The sequence below is a fragment of the Malania oleifera genome, chromosome 1 (genome assembly GCF_029873635.1).
Source record: "Malania oleifera isolate guangnan ecotype guangnan chromosome 1, ASM2987363v1, whole genome shotgun sequence".
NCBI lineage: Eukaryota > Viridiplantae > Streptophyta > Magnoliopsida > Santalales > Ximeniaceae > Malania > Malania oleifera.
Window position 1 is genome coordinate 137,919,219 of NC_080417.1, and position 19,499 is coordinate 137,938,717.

The 19,499-nt window shown below is 36.9% G+C and overlaps 1 protein-coding gene across 1 annotated transcript; it reads left to right on the forward strand.

Annotated features, from left to right (window-relative positions):
• Positions 1-18,191: 18,191 nt before the first annotated feature.
• LOC131155192 (uncharacterized) lies at positions 18,192-18,645 on the forward strand. Its single transcript, XM_058108149.1, has one exon. It carries the CDS (start codon positions 18,312-18,314, stop codon positions 18,519-18,521), a length of 210 nt encoding a protein of 69 aa, XP_057964132.1. The 5' UTR covers positions 18,192-18,311; the 3' UTR covers positions 18,522-18,645.
• Positions 18,646-19,499: the final 854 nt, after the last annotated feature.

The following is a 19,499-nucleotide window of genomic DNA, read 5'->3' on the forward strand; positions in this document are numbered from 1 at the left end:
ACTCGATACATAGAGTTGTCCCGCTTTGCACCATGTATGATCTCGAGTGAGTATGAGAAGACTTGGAGGTTCGAGAAGGGCTCAAGGAAGTATATCCGCAGACTGGTAGGTATGCTTCAGATCCGTGAGTTCTCAGTATTGGTGGATAAAGCCACGGTGATCGAGACTGGTATCCAAGAGGATGAGGTGGATTAGGAATCGAGGAAGAGGACAATACTTTCTGGTTCTCAGTCAGGATCTCGTCAGGTATCGTGGAAGAAAAGGAGCAAGGGCTCGGGTTATCGTCAGAACACCGAGCGCCAAAACTCTCAGATGAGCCAGACTGGTAGTCGTTGTACCATATGTCACAGGTGGCACGAGGGTGAGTGCCAATCATTTGGGGGTAGTTTCTACAACTGTGGCTAGCCAAGCCACATGTCTCGTGATTGTTGAGTACCAAAGCGAGATGTGCCTGCATTTAGTGGGAACTGAGGGAGCAATCAATACCTCGGGGAACCGTTCAGACGAATACAGCTTCGGCCAAAGTATACTTTTTTACTCCAGCAGACGCTGAGCATGCAAGTAGCATGCAGGTAATGTGGTTACTATGCCATTTGGGAGTGTATCTTTCTGTAGGAAGATGTTGGTAGACTGCCTAGTGGAAATTCAAGAGAAGCTGCTACCGGCGAATCTTGTGGTATATGACACGTCGGGGTTTGATGTCATTCTGGGGATGGACTGGTTGTTCTCTAATTATGCTGTGATCGACTGTCGTAGGAAGATGGTAGTTTTCAGACCTCTTAGGGAGTAGGAGTACGAATTCGTGGGATCGTGTGTGCGTTCAGCGCCACAGATTCTGTTGGCACTACAGGCGAGGAGGCTACTCTTGGACGGATGTCAGGGATACCTAACTTGTATAAAGGAACCGTCGCAGGATAAGTTGAGATTCGAGGACATTTGGGTAGTCAACGAGTTCCCGAATGTGTTTCCAAATGATTTACCTGATTTACCTTCGGATCTTGAGGAGGAGTTTGCGATAGAGTTGCTGCCTGGTAAGGCCTCGATCTTTAAAGCTCCATACCGGATGGCTCCAGCAGAACTTCGGGAGTTGAAGGAGTAGTTGCAGGAATTACTGGACAGGGGATTCATTCGACCTAGTGTTTTGCCCTGGGGGGGCTCCAGTACTGTTTGTGAAGAAAAAGGACGGGTCATTGCGGATATGCATTGATTACCGTGAGGTTAATAAGGTAACTGTGAAGAATCGCTATCTTTTACCTCGTATAGATGATCTCTTTGACCAGTTATAGGATACGCGAGTCTTTTCGAAGATCAATTTGTGATCAGGATATCATCAGGTGAGGGTTAGAGCGAAGGATGTAACAAAGACAGCCTTTCGAACCAGATATGGCCACTATGAGTTTTTAGTCATGCCTTTTGGGTTGACGAATGCTCCAGCGGTGTTCATGGATCTGATGAACAGGGTTTTCGATGAGTACCTGGATCAATTCGTAGTGGTATTCATCAATGACATTCTGGTATACTCAAGGAGTACGGAAGAGCACGTGGAACATTTGAGGTTAGTATTAGGGAGTCTGTGGGAGAAGAAGTTGTATGCTAAATTAAATAAGTGTGAATTCTGGTTGAGTCAGATTGCGTTCTTAGGCCATGTGGTTACTGGGGATGGTATATCAGTTGATCCTAGCAAGATTGAAGTTGTGGTCGACTGGGTAAGGCCAAAGAATGTGCAGGAGGTTCAAAGTTTTCTAGGATTGTTAGGTTACTATCGTCGGTTCGTAGAGGGTTTCCTTAAAGTATTTGGACCTTTAACACGATTGACCAGGAAAAAAGTGCAGTTTAAGTGGACCAGTAATTGCGAGCAGTGCTTTTAGGAGTTGAAGCACCGGCTGGTTACTACCCCAGTGTTGACCATTCCTTTGGGGGATTGTGGATTTGTAATTTATAGTGACGCGTCTCTGAAGGCCTGGGATGTGTGCTTATGCAGTAGGGTAAGGTAGTAGCTTATGCCTTTCGGCAACTGAAGGAATATGAGAAAAATTACCCTATGCATGATCTAGAATTGGCTACTGTGGTATATGCATTGAAGATCTTGCGACATTATCTGTATGGGGTGTAGTGTGAGATCTTCATTGACCATAAGAGCCTTAGTTATTTCTTCACGTTGAAGGAGTTGAACATAAGATAGAGGCGTTGGCTAGAGTTGATTAAGGATTACGATTGCACGATCAGTTATCACCCGGGGAAGGCTAAAGTGGTAGCTGATGCGTTGAGTCGGAAGTCAGGGCCTATGAATGTATCTGCAGTTGTAACTCAGTGTCACATTTGACAGGATTTAGAGAGCTTAGGTATAAAGTTGGTGGTTGGTGATCATTAAGCTTATCTTGCTGGTTTGATGGTCTAATTGACTTTGTTTAAGCGTATAAAAGCCGCGCAGGCTAGTGATGTAGAGTTAGCAGAGGTTAGGGAAAAGTTACAACAGGGACTGACTACAGAATTTAACATCTATGAGAGAGGTGTGTTGAGGATTGAGACCAGACTGTGTGTTTCGAACGATGAGGAGATCAGAAGGACGATTCTAGAGGAGGCGCATCATTCTATGTATACGATACATCCTGGTAGTACGAAGATGTATCAAGACTTGCGCGAGACCTTCTGTTGGTCTGGCATGAAGAGGCAGATTGCTCGGTTCGTGGAGCAGTGTCTGACGTGTCAGTAGGTGAAAGTTGAACATCAGAGGCTGACAGGGCCGTTGCAGCCTTTGCCTATTCCGGTGTGGAAATGGGAGCATATTTCCATGGATTTTGTGATCGGTTTGCCATTAGCGCTTAACGAGCAGAATGTTATTTGGGTGATCGTAGATAGATTGCTGAAATCTGCTCATTTCATAGCGATGAAAGTTTGCTATCCTTTGAGTCAGCTAGCAGATTTGTATGTGCATGAGATTGTGAGAATGCACGGAGTACCGGTGTCCATTGTGTCAAATCGAGATCCGAGGTTTACTTCTCGATTCTGGACGAGTTTGTAGGAGGCATTGGAGACGAAACTTACTTTCAATACAACATTCCACCCCCAAACTGATGGATAGTCGAAGAGGACGATACAGATATTAGAAGATATGTTGCGAGCTTGTGTGTTACACTTTGGTGGTAGCTGGATACAGTTCATGCCACTTGTAGAGTTCGCTTATAATAACAACTTCCAGTTTAGTATCGGGATGACACCATTCGAGGCTTTGTATGGTCGGAGGTGTCGACCTCCTTTGTGTTGGAATGAGGTTGGTGAACGTTAGGAGTTAGGACCTGAACTTGTGCAGCAGGCGTCTGAGAAGGTGGGTTTGATCCGAGAGAGGATTAGATCAGTTCAGAGTATGCAGAAGAGTTATGCAAATGTTTGCTGCCGTGAGTTAGAGTTCGAAGTGGGTAGTAAGGTATTTCTGCGTATCGCTCCGATGAAAGGAGTGATGAGATTTGGGAGGAAAGGCAAACTGAGCCCGAGGCATATCGGACCATTTGAGGTACTTGAGCGAGTGGGTCTGGTAGCCTACAGAGTTGCATTACCTCCAGCACTTTCGAGGGTCCATGATGTGTTTCAGGTATCCATGTTGAGGAGGTACGTGTTGGATCCTTCACATGTTATCAGCTACGATGAGTTGGAAATTAGGGATACTTTAGCGTATGAGGAGATACCTGTTCAGGTTCTGGAGGGTAAAGTTTAGAAGTTTCGTACCAAAGAGATACTGTTAGTGAAGGTATTGTGGCGAAACCAAAAGGTTGAGGAAGCTTCTTAGGAACTGGAAACGGAGATACGCTGAAAGTATCCACAGTTGTTTTGAGCACTTGTACATGATCCTACTGTGGGTTGGGATAGGTGGTTAGTCGTCGGGAGTGTGTGTGTACTGTGAACTCCTGAGACTATGGTATGTGTAACCACGGTATTCCTTCGCCATAAGTGAGGGTATGTAGGTGTATGTGTATGACGGGGCTATGCTGTAGTAGTTGCCAGTTTTCTCTAGAGTTGTGTATATGTATTCGATTGTATGAATGAGTTGCGAATGAGAGACAGCAAATTTCGAGGGTGAAATTTTTGTAAGGAGGGGAGATTGTAAGAACCTGAACCGTGATAAATGGGTTTAAATATTTAAGAGAGGGGCAAATTGGGAATTTGGCACATTTCATCGACGAAGCCAGATTTCGTTGATGAAGCCTTTGTTCTTCTCATTGACAAAATTCAAAAACTCGTCGACAAGGAGAAGCCCAGGAGTTTCGGAAAGCGGGAATATCAGGATTCGTCGACGAGGCCATCAATTCGTCGATGAAGTTAGTGTAAGATCCATCGACGAAGGCACCATTTCATCGACGAATTAGGTCGGGTCAAAGGACTATAAATATCATTTTCCTTTACTTCCTCACTAAGAAACTCAAAACATATCTATCTCTCTCACTAGAACTCTCCCTACTCTCTCTCTCTCTCTCTCTCTCTCTCTAGATTTCTTCGCCGATCGTTGGCGGAATTCGAAAATCTGAAGTTACCACGAGGATTGTGGAAGGATTCTCTACAACTTCTACAGATAGGAATCTCATTTCGAAGATTTTTGGGTTTTGGCGAAAAATCGAGGTAAGGCTCGATTTTCAATTCTGATCCAGTAGTTTTGTAGGTAACTGTCTTATGAACATACTCTATACTGTGATTTGTAGGTTTTGGAACTTGGTTCGCCATTTAGGGACCTTGGAGTTTAGGATTTGTTATTCGGGGAAAAGGTAGGGGGAAGTATGTTTATATTGGTTATTTTTGAAATCGGACTCGGTGGAGTTGTGGTTCACGGTCCTGTGTATGTTTTGGCTACTCATTTGGGGGGATTTAAAGGGAAAAATTATGGGTTTTTCATTATTATAGTTTTGGGAAAAAGGGAGGGCGACGGGCTACATCCCTAGTTTTGTTGAAAACCGAGTATATGTGTGATTCATACTGTGATATTGGGATGGTTGTGCCTTGACTTGTTTAAATTGTATTTGTTTGGAAAACCATGATTTAGATTACCAAATGAGTGTGGTTTGTTTGGTTATATGAGCATGCATGTGTGTGTGATATGTTGAAATGCTAGTAGGAACGCGATTCTGAATTGTTCCAAGTACTGAGAGTGTTCGTCTTTATATTTGAGGGCGTGTATTTTACCGCTTTCCATGTGGGCAAGGGTGTCCAGCTCTATATCCAAGGGCGTGAGCCTATTCCGGCAGATCAGGCCGAAGGGTATGGATCCACCAGTTATGCTTTAGTACGATGCCATGAGAATCGAGGACTAGCCATGTGCTGGTGGCGCTATGTTCGCGAGTTGACTATGGGCCAACGCCGTATGTCGCGGGCCGACTTCGGGCCGAAGGGTGTGACGACATCAGGATTGCTGATCATGTGTATGTGTGTGTGTGCATGTATGCATTGTGGAAATTAGTAGTGGAATGCATTTAACTGCGTGTATGTTGATTCATGATAACACTCAAATGCCACACACCGATATAACTCGTGTTCTTCCTTATTAAGAGGTATCTCACCCCTGCTGTACGTATATTTTTACAGGTCCTTCGAGTAACTAGAACTAGCGTCCTGGTGTAGGGAGCGTAGTGGCCGGTGTACTGCGTTTAGCGCTTGGGTAAGTGTTAGGACTGTATTTTCGGTTGGGTTGCCATTTTGAGTTGTATTTGGGCACCCAGTTGTACGTTTTGATAGAGTTATGTTTGGCTCGTGTATAGACTCTAGTATGGTATTATATATGATGTCATAGAATAACCTTTTTCCACTACGTACATTATTGTGATTAGATGTGTTTAGGGTACCTGGGAACCCCATAGGGTCGGACCCTCATCCATTGTACTGTATCTTTGGATGTTTGATCGGATACAGAGACAGGTTAGATTACATTTTCACCCTGGGGTCCCATTTTGGGGTTCGGGGCGTGACAGACGAAGCGTGCTAAATTTCCAATTTTACTCGTCTCTTAATTATTTAAACTCATATATCACGGTTCAAATTCTTATAGAACCTATGGTTTAGTCAACCAAATGACTACTGCCATTGTTAAGGTCCACATAATGTCGATTCGGACGACCAAACTGAGAGTTTAGTCGACTGAACGACTTTAGGCGACCGAACGTAAAGTTCATTCGACCGAAAGGCTACTGCCTGTTTCAAAATTCTTGATTTTAATTGGTTCAGGAGACCGAACTCCCAATTCAGTCAATCGAAGTGCGTGATATGTTCTGCAAACAATGCGATATCTTTCTGATTTTGAAATATGTTGTTACCAAAACTTGGACAAACGATTAGATTTCAAACCTAACTATAAAAGGCTAACCCTAATCATGTCATGGCAACCATATAGCCAGCAAATATATTGATTTTAAATTTGAAAAAAAAAATTGTTGTGTGCTATATTCCCTTTCTCTAAAAATATTTTCTAGTTTTATACTTCAAAGTTCAAAGCTTTCAATTTAGAAAACCCAACAAAAACTCTTGAGTTTCATAGTAAAGATTATTTTGACAGTATCATAGTGTTTTTACATGTACAAATCTGCTCTATTGAGAGATTTTTTCCTTGTACAAATCTACTACTGATTTATATGTAAACTGACGGTTCGGTTGTGAATTGTTGGCAAGCAAGAGGGTTGTTCTTACTTGAGAGGTGCTCCACCTATTGAATGGAGAGAGGTGCTCCACCTATTAAACTGATAGAGGCAACTCGGCTTAGTGAAGGAGTGGGGTGCTCCATCCATGCAAGGGAGAGAGGTTACTTCACCTACATAAAGAAGAGAGACGTCGCTGCCTATTGAAGAAGTTTTTGTAAAGGCATCTCCCCCTACTAAAAGGGAGAGGTATCTCTGCCTTGAAGGAGGGATAATAAGATCCTTATTACGGGTTGTATGAGGTAAGGACGTAGGCACAGTTGTTGAACCTTGTAAAAAATACCGGTATCACTCTTTCCCTTATCTTCTTTACTTTTCAAACATATTAACTGTGAGATATATCTGCTGTGAATGCTATGTATGTTTTACTTTGAGATTGCGAATGTCATGAATGATTTGAATACTTACACCAATCAAACTCTATTGTAACTACGAATTTAAATTAAATTTAATGTCCTAGAATTGCATTGTATTGATTCATTAATCATTCAAATTCTAACATCAACCTTTGTGTGGCTAAACATATTGTTGTAAATATTAATCTATTGAAAATATTGTAAATCTTGTGATTTAATTTCATTTTTAGGAATATCAAAATTGGTATAGTCATTTGCTGAAAATAGTTCTGTGGTGGTTAAAATATTTGTGAAAAATAAATGAAGATAAATTGGTTAAGTTTTTTTTTTAAATGCCAAGATATCTCTCAAAGATATTTAGAGTTCTTTTTCTTTTCCTAATCAATTTCAAATATCCAAACCTTCCCTGTATGTTTCTTTGTTTCCCTAGATTTTTTCTCCATCTAATCCTCTGATAATGATGGGAAGAAAACCGAGGTAGCTTGGGAGTTGGGACATACATTCAATGGTTCTCCCAAACGTGATGAGCTGCAAGCATAAGTTAAAAAGGCTCGAAATTTGGTTGACCAGGGGTCAACTTGCCCGAGTGGGTGCAGCCCTGCCAAGTGGGTCATCCATGTTCACCTGATTACAAAAGTATTCAAAGCTGAATACGGAGAGGAGGGCGCCCACTACCCGCCCACAAGCCTAAACTATGCCCCACTCCAGTTTTGTTTGAATGGTAGAAACCAACTAGATGCGCTGTGGTTTCACTTTCACTCTTCTATAGCTGGTTTTGTTTTTATAGAATTTTTAATAATATGCGCTTTAATTTTAACTAGTAAAATTGGTCCAAACATCATTACGAATATATACATATGCTCGATAATTAGCTTTTATAATAATATCATAATTTGATATATTATTTTATATTATTTGTTTAATCAATTCATCGAATATTGATCATTTAAATAAAAAACATAATATTTATAAAGAATATTACCTGAATCTAAAAATCATGGTTTAGGATTTCTGCTATTCGTTTTATATATATAAAATTCATTTTAAGAAATTATTCTTTTGTGATTTTTGCCTCCAATTATAATATTGAAACTCAAAATTCTTAATTGCCGTTTCTTTATTTTGAGAAATTGTAAAAAAATTAATTTATTTCTTTTATTTTTCAAAAGAGATTAAAATTTTAAAATATTTTTATTTGAATGGCTTATTATTATTATTATTCACACTCGTGTATATGTTTGAACTAACAAATTTAAGAATGATTCACATGCAAATCAAAACAATTTTTTTAGAAATTACACCAAATTCAACAAAATAAAACAAATAAATAAAGCCAAGTTTAATAAAAAAAAAAATAAAACAAAACAAATCAATTTGAAACTCAAAACTCAATTTCAAATTTGCACACGCGTACATCAAATTGAAGAAAAATAGAAAAAAACAAAACAAAAGCAAAACAAAAACACAACGTACATTGTTTGACAATGCACCCACATTCACTTTGACGGTGCGCCCACGTCCATCCTCTACGAAAATTCCTCGCGGGCCCCAAGTAATGTGAAACTCAAAGTACCCATAATACCCCCAACAACTCAAGTGGACTAAGATTTTTTGGTAATAGGAGGTTTTGTGCTTGATTTCACGTGGAGCCTAGTTTGTCATGAGGTAGTTATGGGACTGGTCACGTCCTCTTCAATCGAGGACCTTACCAAGCTCTTGTAATTTGATGTGACTGAGGGACAAAGATTTTACTATTGCATATGATATTGTTCAAGTCTCTTCATAAAATAAAATCATGTTTTTTTTTTTTACCTTTAAGAGAGAGAAAGTGGCTCATATACATATCTTGTAAGTAGGAGCGGCTCTTCACAATATGAAATTTTAAGCGAATGATTTAATTATGGGTCCTTAATATTTTATTTAATTTTTATTTTTATTTAAAATTAATTTTTTTAAATACATCAAATAATTTTAACTGCACTGCATGTGTATTCCATCCACCAAATACATAAATTCCATAAATAATATTAACATTATTATATTAAAAAAATTTTAGGGACTCCAAAATTTTTGGGGCCCTATGCAAGCACCTCAGTGGCCTTAATGAAGAGCCGATCCTGCCTGTAAGAATGTTCAAGCTTGAAAAGGGGTTGCATTCCCAAAAACTTTTATTCTGACCCGCTTAATATCCCTTAATTTGAGGCTTTAAAATTATGGTTTTGTATATTAAAAATAAGGAAGGTTTTATTTTATGCATAAAAAATTTCTAACATATTTTAAATTAATAATCCTAACATCAACCACAACTTATTAATTTGCACCCGCCTAAGAAGCTAAAATGAATGCCGATTGCCATTCATTTGTCTTTATTTTTTTCTAAGGGGGGAGAAAAATTTACACATACTATATATATATACATATATATCAGACACCTCTATGTAGGCACCCCATTTTGTCTGGAGCAAATAACAAATTTGTTGTAAAAAAATGCAATGCAGCAGTTACGATGAATAATATGGAAACACATAGATTTAACGTGGTTCGACAGAATACCTACGTCCATGAGAGCAAGAGGCGACTAAAATTCACTATCATCAAAAGTAGGATTACGTAATTGTATTTATATTAACTCTAGCCATACAAAGGTATTAGAAAAATTGTTCAAATAGCCCTATACCATCCCATAAGGGCGTTACCCTGCCACACCCTAACCTATTAATTGTCCTAGCCAATTTAAACAATTTGATGCCGTCAAAACCGTCGAAAGTTTGATGAAACCGTCGACGGTTTTCTTCCTAATTGACTTCTAAAGGAAACCTTAGATGTACCTACAAAAAACCGTCGACGGTATTCTTCAGACCAGCTTCTCTGTTTTCTTCAGCCTACTTTCTTTATACATGTGTTTCACTCGATATGAGCCACATATTATAACAATATCCACCTTGACGAATATTCACCCCTTAGGAGAAAAAAAATATATAACTCGGAGCTCCACCTAGGACAATAGATTGGGACGCCTCCCATATAGTGTTTGAAGATGTTAATCAAGTCTAAGCAGTGCTTGAACTTATCTGTGGTAACATGCATTGTCAACATGACTGCTGCATTCTCAAAAGTGTGAACTTTCTCAAGCAATAGTTCACAAGAAAAACCAATTCCCTGATTATGTGAAACCTCACATCTATGTGCTTGGTTCCAAGGTTGGCTCTTCACAATATGGGATCCTAGGCGAATTATTTAATCAAGGACCCTTAATATTTTATTTTTCTTTCTTCGTTTTTCATATCTAGATTTATATTTTCTCGTTGACATAATTAAATTTCAAAACTAACACTAACTATAAATTGACAAATTATGTAAACAAATAAAAATAAATTTGATAAATCTATAGAAATAATAGATTGAAAAAATAGAACCTAATTATTATTATTATTACAAATCGATCGGCGAGCGAGACTTTAGAGATATTGGATTCTTACCGGATACAATGCTCTAACCTCAAAGCTTCTAAAATCTAAGAAAAAATAGGAAAAAAAAAAAATTTCAAAGTGAAAATAATAGAAAAATAATGCACACCATTAAAATCAAAATTAGAGTTGATGAAAATTACAGAAAATCAGAGGCCCAAAGATGATGAATACAAGAGTCGGAGCAAAAATCATAGAGAGATCGAGAGATGAGGGTGAAAGAGTGTGAGAGATGGAAAGATTTTTTTAGAGAGGCTAAGAGAAAGAGATGAGAGTAATAGATAGTTAGAAACATAATAAAGTTGTTAGTTGGGAAGTCAATGAGACTTGAAAAAAAAATTAAATTGCATTTATTTTACATTTTAAAATACAATTTCATTTATTTGTTAGTTGGGAAGTCAATGTATGGGAAGAGAGCATAATAAATAATGTTAACATTATTTATTTAAAAAAATTTTGGGGCCCCAAAAATATATTATTATATTAAAAAAAACTTGGGGGCCCTAGGCGAACACCTTAGCCGCCTAATGGTTAGGCCAACCCTGTTGGTTCTCATATGATACACCTAGTTCTTTGTCAAATAAATGATACTTTGACTATCACAATGCAATTGAACTCCTCCTTGTTGAATACATAGCTCCTTGGTCAACCCTGTGAACCACAAAGCTTTCTTAGCAGCCTCAGCCACTATCATATATTCTGACTTAGCCCTAAACCCTAAACCCTAAACCTTAGATAGTGCAACTAGAGACTAAACCATGGACCTCCAACAAATATGCCCCCTCACAAAAGTGAATACATACCCTGTAGTAGACCTCCTGTCATCCAAGTCCCCTGCATAGTCTGCATCCACATGTCCCACAACCGAAGGATCATCTTGTTGTCTGTTAAACATGATGCCATAGTCTGTAGTACCCCTTAAGTATATGAAAATCCACTTGACTGCATCTTAATGCTGTCATCTCGGATTTGATAGAAACTTGCGCACCACACAGACTGCTTGTGTCAAATCTAGTCTTGTACAAACCATAACATACATCAAGCATCCCACAACACTGGCATATGTGACCTTTGACATGTCTTGAACTTCATCATCTGTCTTCGGCAGGTGTACTCACCAGTTTTGCATTATTCATGTTGAACCTCTCCGACAGCCTCCCAACATAGCTATGTCGAGATAACCATAATCTGAAAGCTTAAAACCGATCAAATCCCCAACCATCATTGTAAGAACGGTATATAAAAATCAAAATGCAAGAACCAAGGATCATGAGTTACCTCCGGCCATTGATGATTTGCAATCTATTTTTCTTTCCGTGATTTGGTGCTTCCAAGCTCTAACCTCACTCAATTATGATGGTGTATATCATAAGGAAACAAGTGAGCCTAGGGACCAAAAACATTATATATAATAGCTGAGCCCCATCAAACTAAAAAAAAAAAACAGCTTCGTGATATTTTGTTGCCACAAATTAAGGAAGATCGTGGGTAATTGTAGCGGAACATGGTGGTGACTCCTTCAACGTTAGACTACAATTGGTGTTTTAAAGACAAACTCCCGTAGCGTTTGGGAGTTTCAAAACTAAAACTCCAAAATTCTCCCACTTGGTCCATACGTTTAACTTAATGTCTTAACTTAGTCCCATTCATTACATTTCTTAAGAAACAAATACATGAATCATGGTGATAAGTCCTCTAAATAGCGAGTATTACCTTCTATGTATTACAATGCATTTAATTTCCCAAGCATTATTCTCTATACGACAACCTTACTCAATGAATAAACTTTATGTTTATTCTTGGTCCTATACATATGAACTTTCTCAAATAAATTAAGGTGCACACAAATATAAGAAAACATCACAATAAATAAGAGGTTCATTAAAATAACATTGTCCATGCAACTAAAAATTACATAATGGAAGCAAGTCCCATTTTCACTGCATGATCCTTGAATTTCACGGTGGCATGCCTTTAGTCAAAGGATTAGCTATCATCAACTCAGTATTGACGTGCTCAATGACCACTTTATTTTCCTTAACATGTTCTATTATGGCTAAGTACTTGATGTCATTGTGTTTACTTCGACTACCACATTTGTTGTTCTTAGCCACAAAGATAGCAGCTGAATTGCTGCAGTATATTCTTAACGACCTAGAAATATAATCCATGATTCTGAGCCCATATATAAAACTCTTTAACCATGCACCACGTGAAGTGGCCTCAAAATAGGAAGCAAACTCATCTTCTATAATGGAGGTAGTAGTCAAGGTTTTCTTAGCAATTCTCCAGGACATTGCTCCACCAACCATCATAAAAATATGTCCAGATGTTTATTTGCATGAATCAACACAACCAACAAAGTCCGAATACGAGTAGCCATTTATTTCCAGATTTTCTATCCATCTATATATAAGCATGTAGTCTTTGGTTCCTTGAAGGTACCTCATCACTTTCTTTGTAGCTCTCTATGGGTCTATACCTAGATCACTCTAATATCATACCAACATTCCCACAACAAATGCAATGTCACGCCTTGTGAAAACCTGAGCATACATCAAGCTTTCGACAGCAGAAGCATATGGAATGTTCTTCATTTGTTCCCTCTCAAAACTATTTTTTGGGCATTGGTTCAAATTGAATCTCTTACCCTTCACTATGGGAGCTACACTTGGTGAACATTCTTTCGTCCAAAATATATCTAAAACTTTATTGATATAGGTTTCTTGAGACAGATCCAAAATGCCTTGAAGTCTGTCTCTATGGATCTTAATGCCAATGACATAAGATGCCTCACTCATATCCTTCATGTCAAAATTTTTAGAGAGGAACTGTTTCACCTTATGCAAGAAACCCTTATTGATGGCTGCAAGTAGAATGTCATCTACGTATAAAACAAGAAAACAAATCTTACTCCCACTAAGCTTCTAGTATATACATTGATCCATGATGTTTTCTACAAATCTAAACGAAGAAATTACATCATGGAATTTAAAATATCATTGACGGGACACTTGTTTTAAACTGTATGTGGATTTCTTAAGCTTGCAAGCCAAATGCTCACCATTACTAGAGGAGAATCCTTCAGGTTGTTTCATGTAAACTACTTTTTGCAAACCGTATATGTAATTTATTTTAAAATTTTAATTGATTTTTAATTTTTTAAAATTGGAAAAAATACTAAAAAATCAGAAAAATAAAAAGGAAAATATTTTTAAAATAAGTAAAAATATTTTAGTTATTTTGGCTTAAGTTTTTTAAAAATGGGAAAAAATTACCAAAAAACAAGAAAAAGTATTTAAAAATCCCTGGAAAGTTTAGAAAAAAGTTGAAAAAATCAGGGAATGTTTTAAAGATTGTTTTTACGTAAAATTTGATGATTTTACTTGATTTTTGTATGTGTGCATCCTGATGACTTAACAAAGGGTAAAAAGTTATCTCAGACCACACCTATATCAGTTCTGAGGGGGATTTATCTAATAAAATCTCCTCGTTTGGATGTCTTATTGGACATTCCTAATCGCACTTTGATTTTCATTTTTCTATTAAATTATTTTATTTTTATTTATTTATTTTATTTACTTATTTTTTTTGTCTGTTTGTTTGTTTGTTTATTTATTTAATTATTTATTCTAAAGGAGTTAATTAAAGACCACTAAATTCAATTTAGGAATAATTCATGATTAGTTAGATACCGTTCATAGAAGGGTATGTAGGGAGCGCTAATACATTTCTCTCGTATAACTGAACTCTCAATCCCAACTCTGGTAAAAGCAGATTAAGACTACTAATTCTTTAACTTAGGAATAATTTAAAGATCAATTAATAAGTAGCAATTAGGTGATCTAATTGATTTGTGTCAAATAACAGGTTAGTGGCAACTACATCAAAATTTCAATATCATTATTTCTCACCATTCTAGACCCATCTCTGAGACATTGCGACAATCTAAGTGTGAAGAGGCCAAAAGCCAATGCTCATCAATATTGCGAGAAGTCATACAAGAAAATAGTCCCTCAACGTATCCGTGTGTCTGTATTTTAAATATTAAATATGTGACAATAAATCCTACATTTATTAATACCAAATATATAAAGAGTGAGATCCATTTCTAATAAATTTAAAATTTAGAAAATAAACACAAGTGAAGAGATGAGTTCTTGTATAATTTCCCCGGTATTGCAACACAGGAAAGCTACGGCTTCCCTCCCCACCGACGGCAATTCATCACCTACATGGTTACATTGGTGGTAAGCTGTAGTATGAATTGAACCAAGGCCTACCATATATTTTTGTTTGGCTTTAAATTTCCTTTACCCATTTATGATTTTTCTTATTTCACATTATGCTTATCCAAGTGACATTTGTGACTATCTATATTTATTAAACTATTTCTAAAAGTATGAAGGGAAAATTTTGATAGTATTCAAAAAGATAAAATTTAAAACTTCAATTTTAGCCTCTATTTATTATTCATATAAAATTTAAATACTTTACATGTCTCAAAATCTAACAACGGGCTTCTCCCTTTGGACCATTGAGGTTCTCACATGCCGCTTCATCTACACAGCGATTATACCTAGGATGACTCTTCATTGGCTCGGCCATTGGAATTCCAATGCCGCACCATAATCGATGTTATTTATTCATTGGACCGTCCGCTCATACTCCAAATTCTTATAAATATCCTCCATATTCTTTGAGATCTGAAGTGCTTGCCACAGAGTTCCGTGTTTAGTGAAATCTATGACTTAAAATTCGACCAAAGCAATAGGGATGGAGCTGGAGGGGGATTGTTGTGCTCAACATAAAACTGCTTGAGGCGATCAAGTCGTGGACCTCACGTGGTATCAGTCTAGACAACCAATTGTTTATTAAAATCAAATCATTGAGAAACTTGCAATTATTCAAAGTCTTTGGTGGAATTGGATTAGGAAAGATCATTACCAAATAGATATGGGAAAACTAAATAGGGCAACTATGTACGAATATGAGGTGGGATGGATTTGGAGAGCTGGTTGTGGAGAAATCAAGGGTCTAGAGACTCCAACAGTCCTAAAAAGAATCTGGCCAGGGCCGGCTCTTCACAATATGGGACCCCAGGCGAATGATTTAATTAAGGACTCTTAATTTTTATTTTTATTTAAAAATAATTTTTCTAACTATTTGAGATGCAAAATCACTAATTAAAGTTTTATATTCAAGAATTTTAAGTATTTCTTTTTCTATTGATAACATAGTCAATCCATTTAATCTTTCTTGTGACATAGTTTCGTAAGGGGACTGGAGCGGGCTCATTTATATTTTACTTAGAACTAAAAATAAATTTATCAAGAGCTCCCTTTTGAGATGACACTAATTTTTTTTTTTTTTTTATTTCTTCGTTTTTCATATCTGGATTCATATTTTCTCGTTGACATAGTTAAATTTCAAAAGTAACACTATAAATTGACAAATTATGTAAATAAATTTAATAAATCTATAGAAATAGTAGATTGAAACAATATAACCTGATTATTATTATTATTGCAAATCGATCGGCGAGCGAGACTTTAGAGATATCGGATTCTTACCGGATACAACGCTCTAACCTCAAAGTTTCTAAAATCTAAGAAAAATTAGAAAAAAAAAAAAAAAAATTCAGAGTGAAAATAATAGAAAAATAATATACAAAATTGAAATCAAAATTAGAGTTGAAGAAAATTACAGAGAATCGGAGGCCCGAAAATGATGAACACAATAGTTGGAGCAAAAATCATAGAGAGACCAAGAGATGAGAGTGAGAGAGTGTGAGAGATGAAAAAAAAAATTTAGAGAGACTACGAGAGAGAGATGAGAGTAATAGATAATTTGAAATATAATAAAGTTGTTAGTTGGGAAGTATAAGACTTGAAAAAAAAAAAGAATTAAATTGAATTTATTTTATATTTTAAAATATAATTTCATTTATTTGTTAGTAAAGAAGTCAATTATGGAAATAGAGTATAATAAATAATATTAATATTATTTAATTAAAAAAAAATTTTGGGCTCAAAAAATATATTATTATATTAAAAAAAAATTGAGAGCCCCAAAAATTTGGGGGCCCTAGGCGGGTGCCTCAATGGCCTAAAGGTAGAGCCGCCCCTGAATCTGGCAAGCCTCCGGGAGGAGGCTGATGAGGCGATAAAGAAGAGAGTTACAGGAGAAGGGATTTTGGGAAGTATGATCAACTAGGCTGAGCTGGGGCTTATTAATTTACAAGACCCAACGATAGAGTGAACTGTTCCCAAATTCCCCAAAGTGTGAAGCATGCTTATTTGGGTGGACTTAAGCCTAATTAATTAGTAGGTTTCTAAGATATGTATTCCTAATTATTGCTATGTACATTAGCTATTGGGTTTTCCCAAATTTCTTGTTAGAATTTTAATAACATAGACCACTTATGTTGTTATTTAAATTTTTGATCATTTGGTTGAGTTGGGCCTAATTGATTATCTCAAAGATTTTCACTATTGATTTTTAGACCAAATATAGAATTAGTACTTGCCACAGTTTAGAATTTCTAAAAATATATAGCTACTCCTAGAATGTATAACCATATTTTATAGTTGTTATTTTGTAACAAATTTTATAATGATAAAAATAACCTTACATTAAGATTCACTTAAAATTTAATTCCAATTTTCTACCATTTTTTATTCAAAATAAATTCGTGATCCAAAACTAAGTTGTAAATAAATTTAAAATAATAAAAGTCTATTATATTTATTATTTTATTAATCCATCAAACAAATTTACTCTTTTAGATAAATTGGAAATATATATATATATAGGTTGAACGACTAATTCAGCCACTGGTCCCATCTGTTAAATGCACTCGAAGACTTCACCGGATGGCTTACAGGTCCGAATTTTAAAAGTATGGTCGTGGGCACTGCATACAAATAGCTTTCAACCCCTCTCTTTTCTTAAAGGAATTAAACCCTGCTCATCAAAATCTCAATACATAAATCACTGGATCAAAGCCCAAATTCTTCGAGGAAAGTATAATTAATAACTAAAATTTAAAATTTTTGTTGTAAAGGATTCGAAGTAGTAGATTCTTCGAAGCGTAATTTTGGAAAAAAATTGAGCTGATCCCTCCTTTTGTGTAAGCCTAGCTCACTGTCGGTATAAAAAAAGATTAAATAAAAAATATGAAAAGTAAAAATGCAGAGTGCATGTAGGAGGTGACTATATATGAAGATTTATTGTTTTGAGTGGGGGTGGGGGTGTGCAGGTGAGAGCCTTTACAGTTTTACAGTGGGCAGAGAGAGAAGATGGAAGAGGGGAAAGGAGCATCTATATAGCTGCATAAATGAATGAATTCAATGAAGAGAGACAACAGTTCGTGGGTGGGTGGGCGGCAGTCGCAGTCGCAAGTGGCAGCGCCACCGGCAAAGAAAACATGGCAGGGATCCACACGATAACCATGAGAGGTAGGAGCAGGTGTCTCTCTAAAAAGTCGTGAACAAATATCAAACCACTTCCTGTGATATTTCTTTTCATCAACATTTCTTCATTAATATGCTCATTGAATGCAGTACCCTCCATCCCATGTTCCTCCCCAAAGCTAGCTTCCTAGCTGTTCCATCTCAATTTAATACCTCTGCTCCATATGTCTATATAAACCCCCACAACCCTTAACTTCCAACTTCCATCTTCGTTCACAGCTAGCTAGATAGCTTCCCATACCCCTATTCTACCAGTTACCCTTCATCCCTCAATTCTTCTACTCCGAATTAATTAGTTTCTATATATCTGTGTGTGCGCGCGCGCACGCGAGAGAGAGAGAGATGGTGGGGGTGTACTGTTGTATGGTGGATGAGAAGAGGAAGGTGAGGAGCAGTAAGCCGGCGGCGGGAATATGCTCCAGGTGCGGCGGAGGGGCGAGGGTGGCGGACATGAAGAGCTCCACCAGGTTTTGTTACGTTCCCTTCTATTGGAAGTCTTGGAAGGCCATCATCTGTACTTTCTGCGGTGCTACTCTCAAATCTTACTCCTAAGTATTCCTAATATTCCACACCGGCCGGCTTCATCTTTTTTTATTTTTATTTTTTATTTTTATGTATTAAATTAATGCTTCTTAAAACTAGATCAATGATGAGGAAGATAGATTTTGCATTGCCATTGCTTTTAGATCTGCACAATTCACCTGCTAGATTCATAATAAACATCCATTATTATTTGATTTTGATTTTTGTAATTTCTATTTTAAAAAATAGATTAGTTTTAATAGACATATTATATTTTTTACAAACTAATTAATTTGGTATTCAATAATTGTAAAGTTATCTCCAAAACTTATAATTTTCAACTATTAAATTTAATTTTATAATTCATAGTATGTTCTGATTAATTGGTTAGTTAATTAACAAATTTTCATGTTGCTTCAATTATTTTTTATCACGATTCCACATCGAATGTGTACTAAGAAGATCTTAAACTTTAAAGATAGTTTGAGCACTATGTGAGACGGTTTTTATAAAACAAACTTATGAGGCCAGTGGATTAAAAGGGATAATATTCCAACAGAATTGAATATAAGACTTGTTGAAAATTCCACTTGTAAGCTTGTCTCACATTGAAAAAATTGAGTGGATAATGGGTGCTTATAGAAATGGTTTGACCCAAGACCCAATAGATTTAAACTTTTGAATAAAGTTGGTGTTCATCTATGTATATCAAGCTCACCCATGGACTCCTTTGGTCCTAACAAGTGGTATCATAGCTGACGGTTCGTAACTCTGGGTCAGCGATATCGTAAAAATCAAGACGTGAAACTAATTCTCTTGACGTGCTAACAGTTGGAATACCATCTGTGTGACTAAAGCCAATAAGGATCATCTAGGCCTGGGAGGTAAGATTGGTTCGTAGGCACGTTGGATGCAATCTGAGGCACGTAAGGTGCTAATGGTAAGGCCCACTTGAGCAACTGTTGGGGAATTGGGCTTACTCCCATACGGGAGATAATTTTTGTTCAA

Bases quoted from the DNA above. Each gene is read 5' to 3' on its own strand.
- LOC131155192 (XM_058108149.1), top strand. From the start codon at position 18,312: ATGGTGGGGGTGTACTGTTGTATGGTGGATGAGAAGAGGAAGGTGAGG.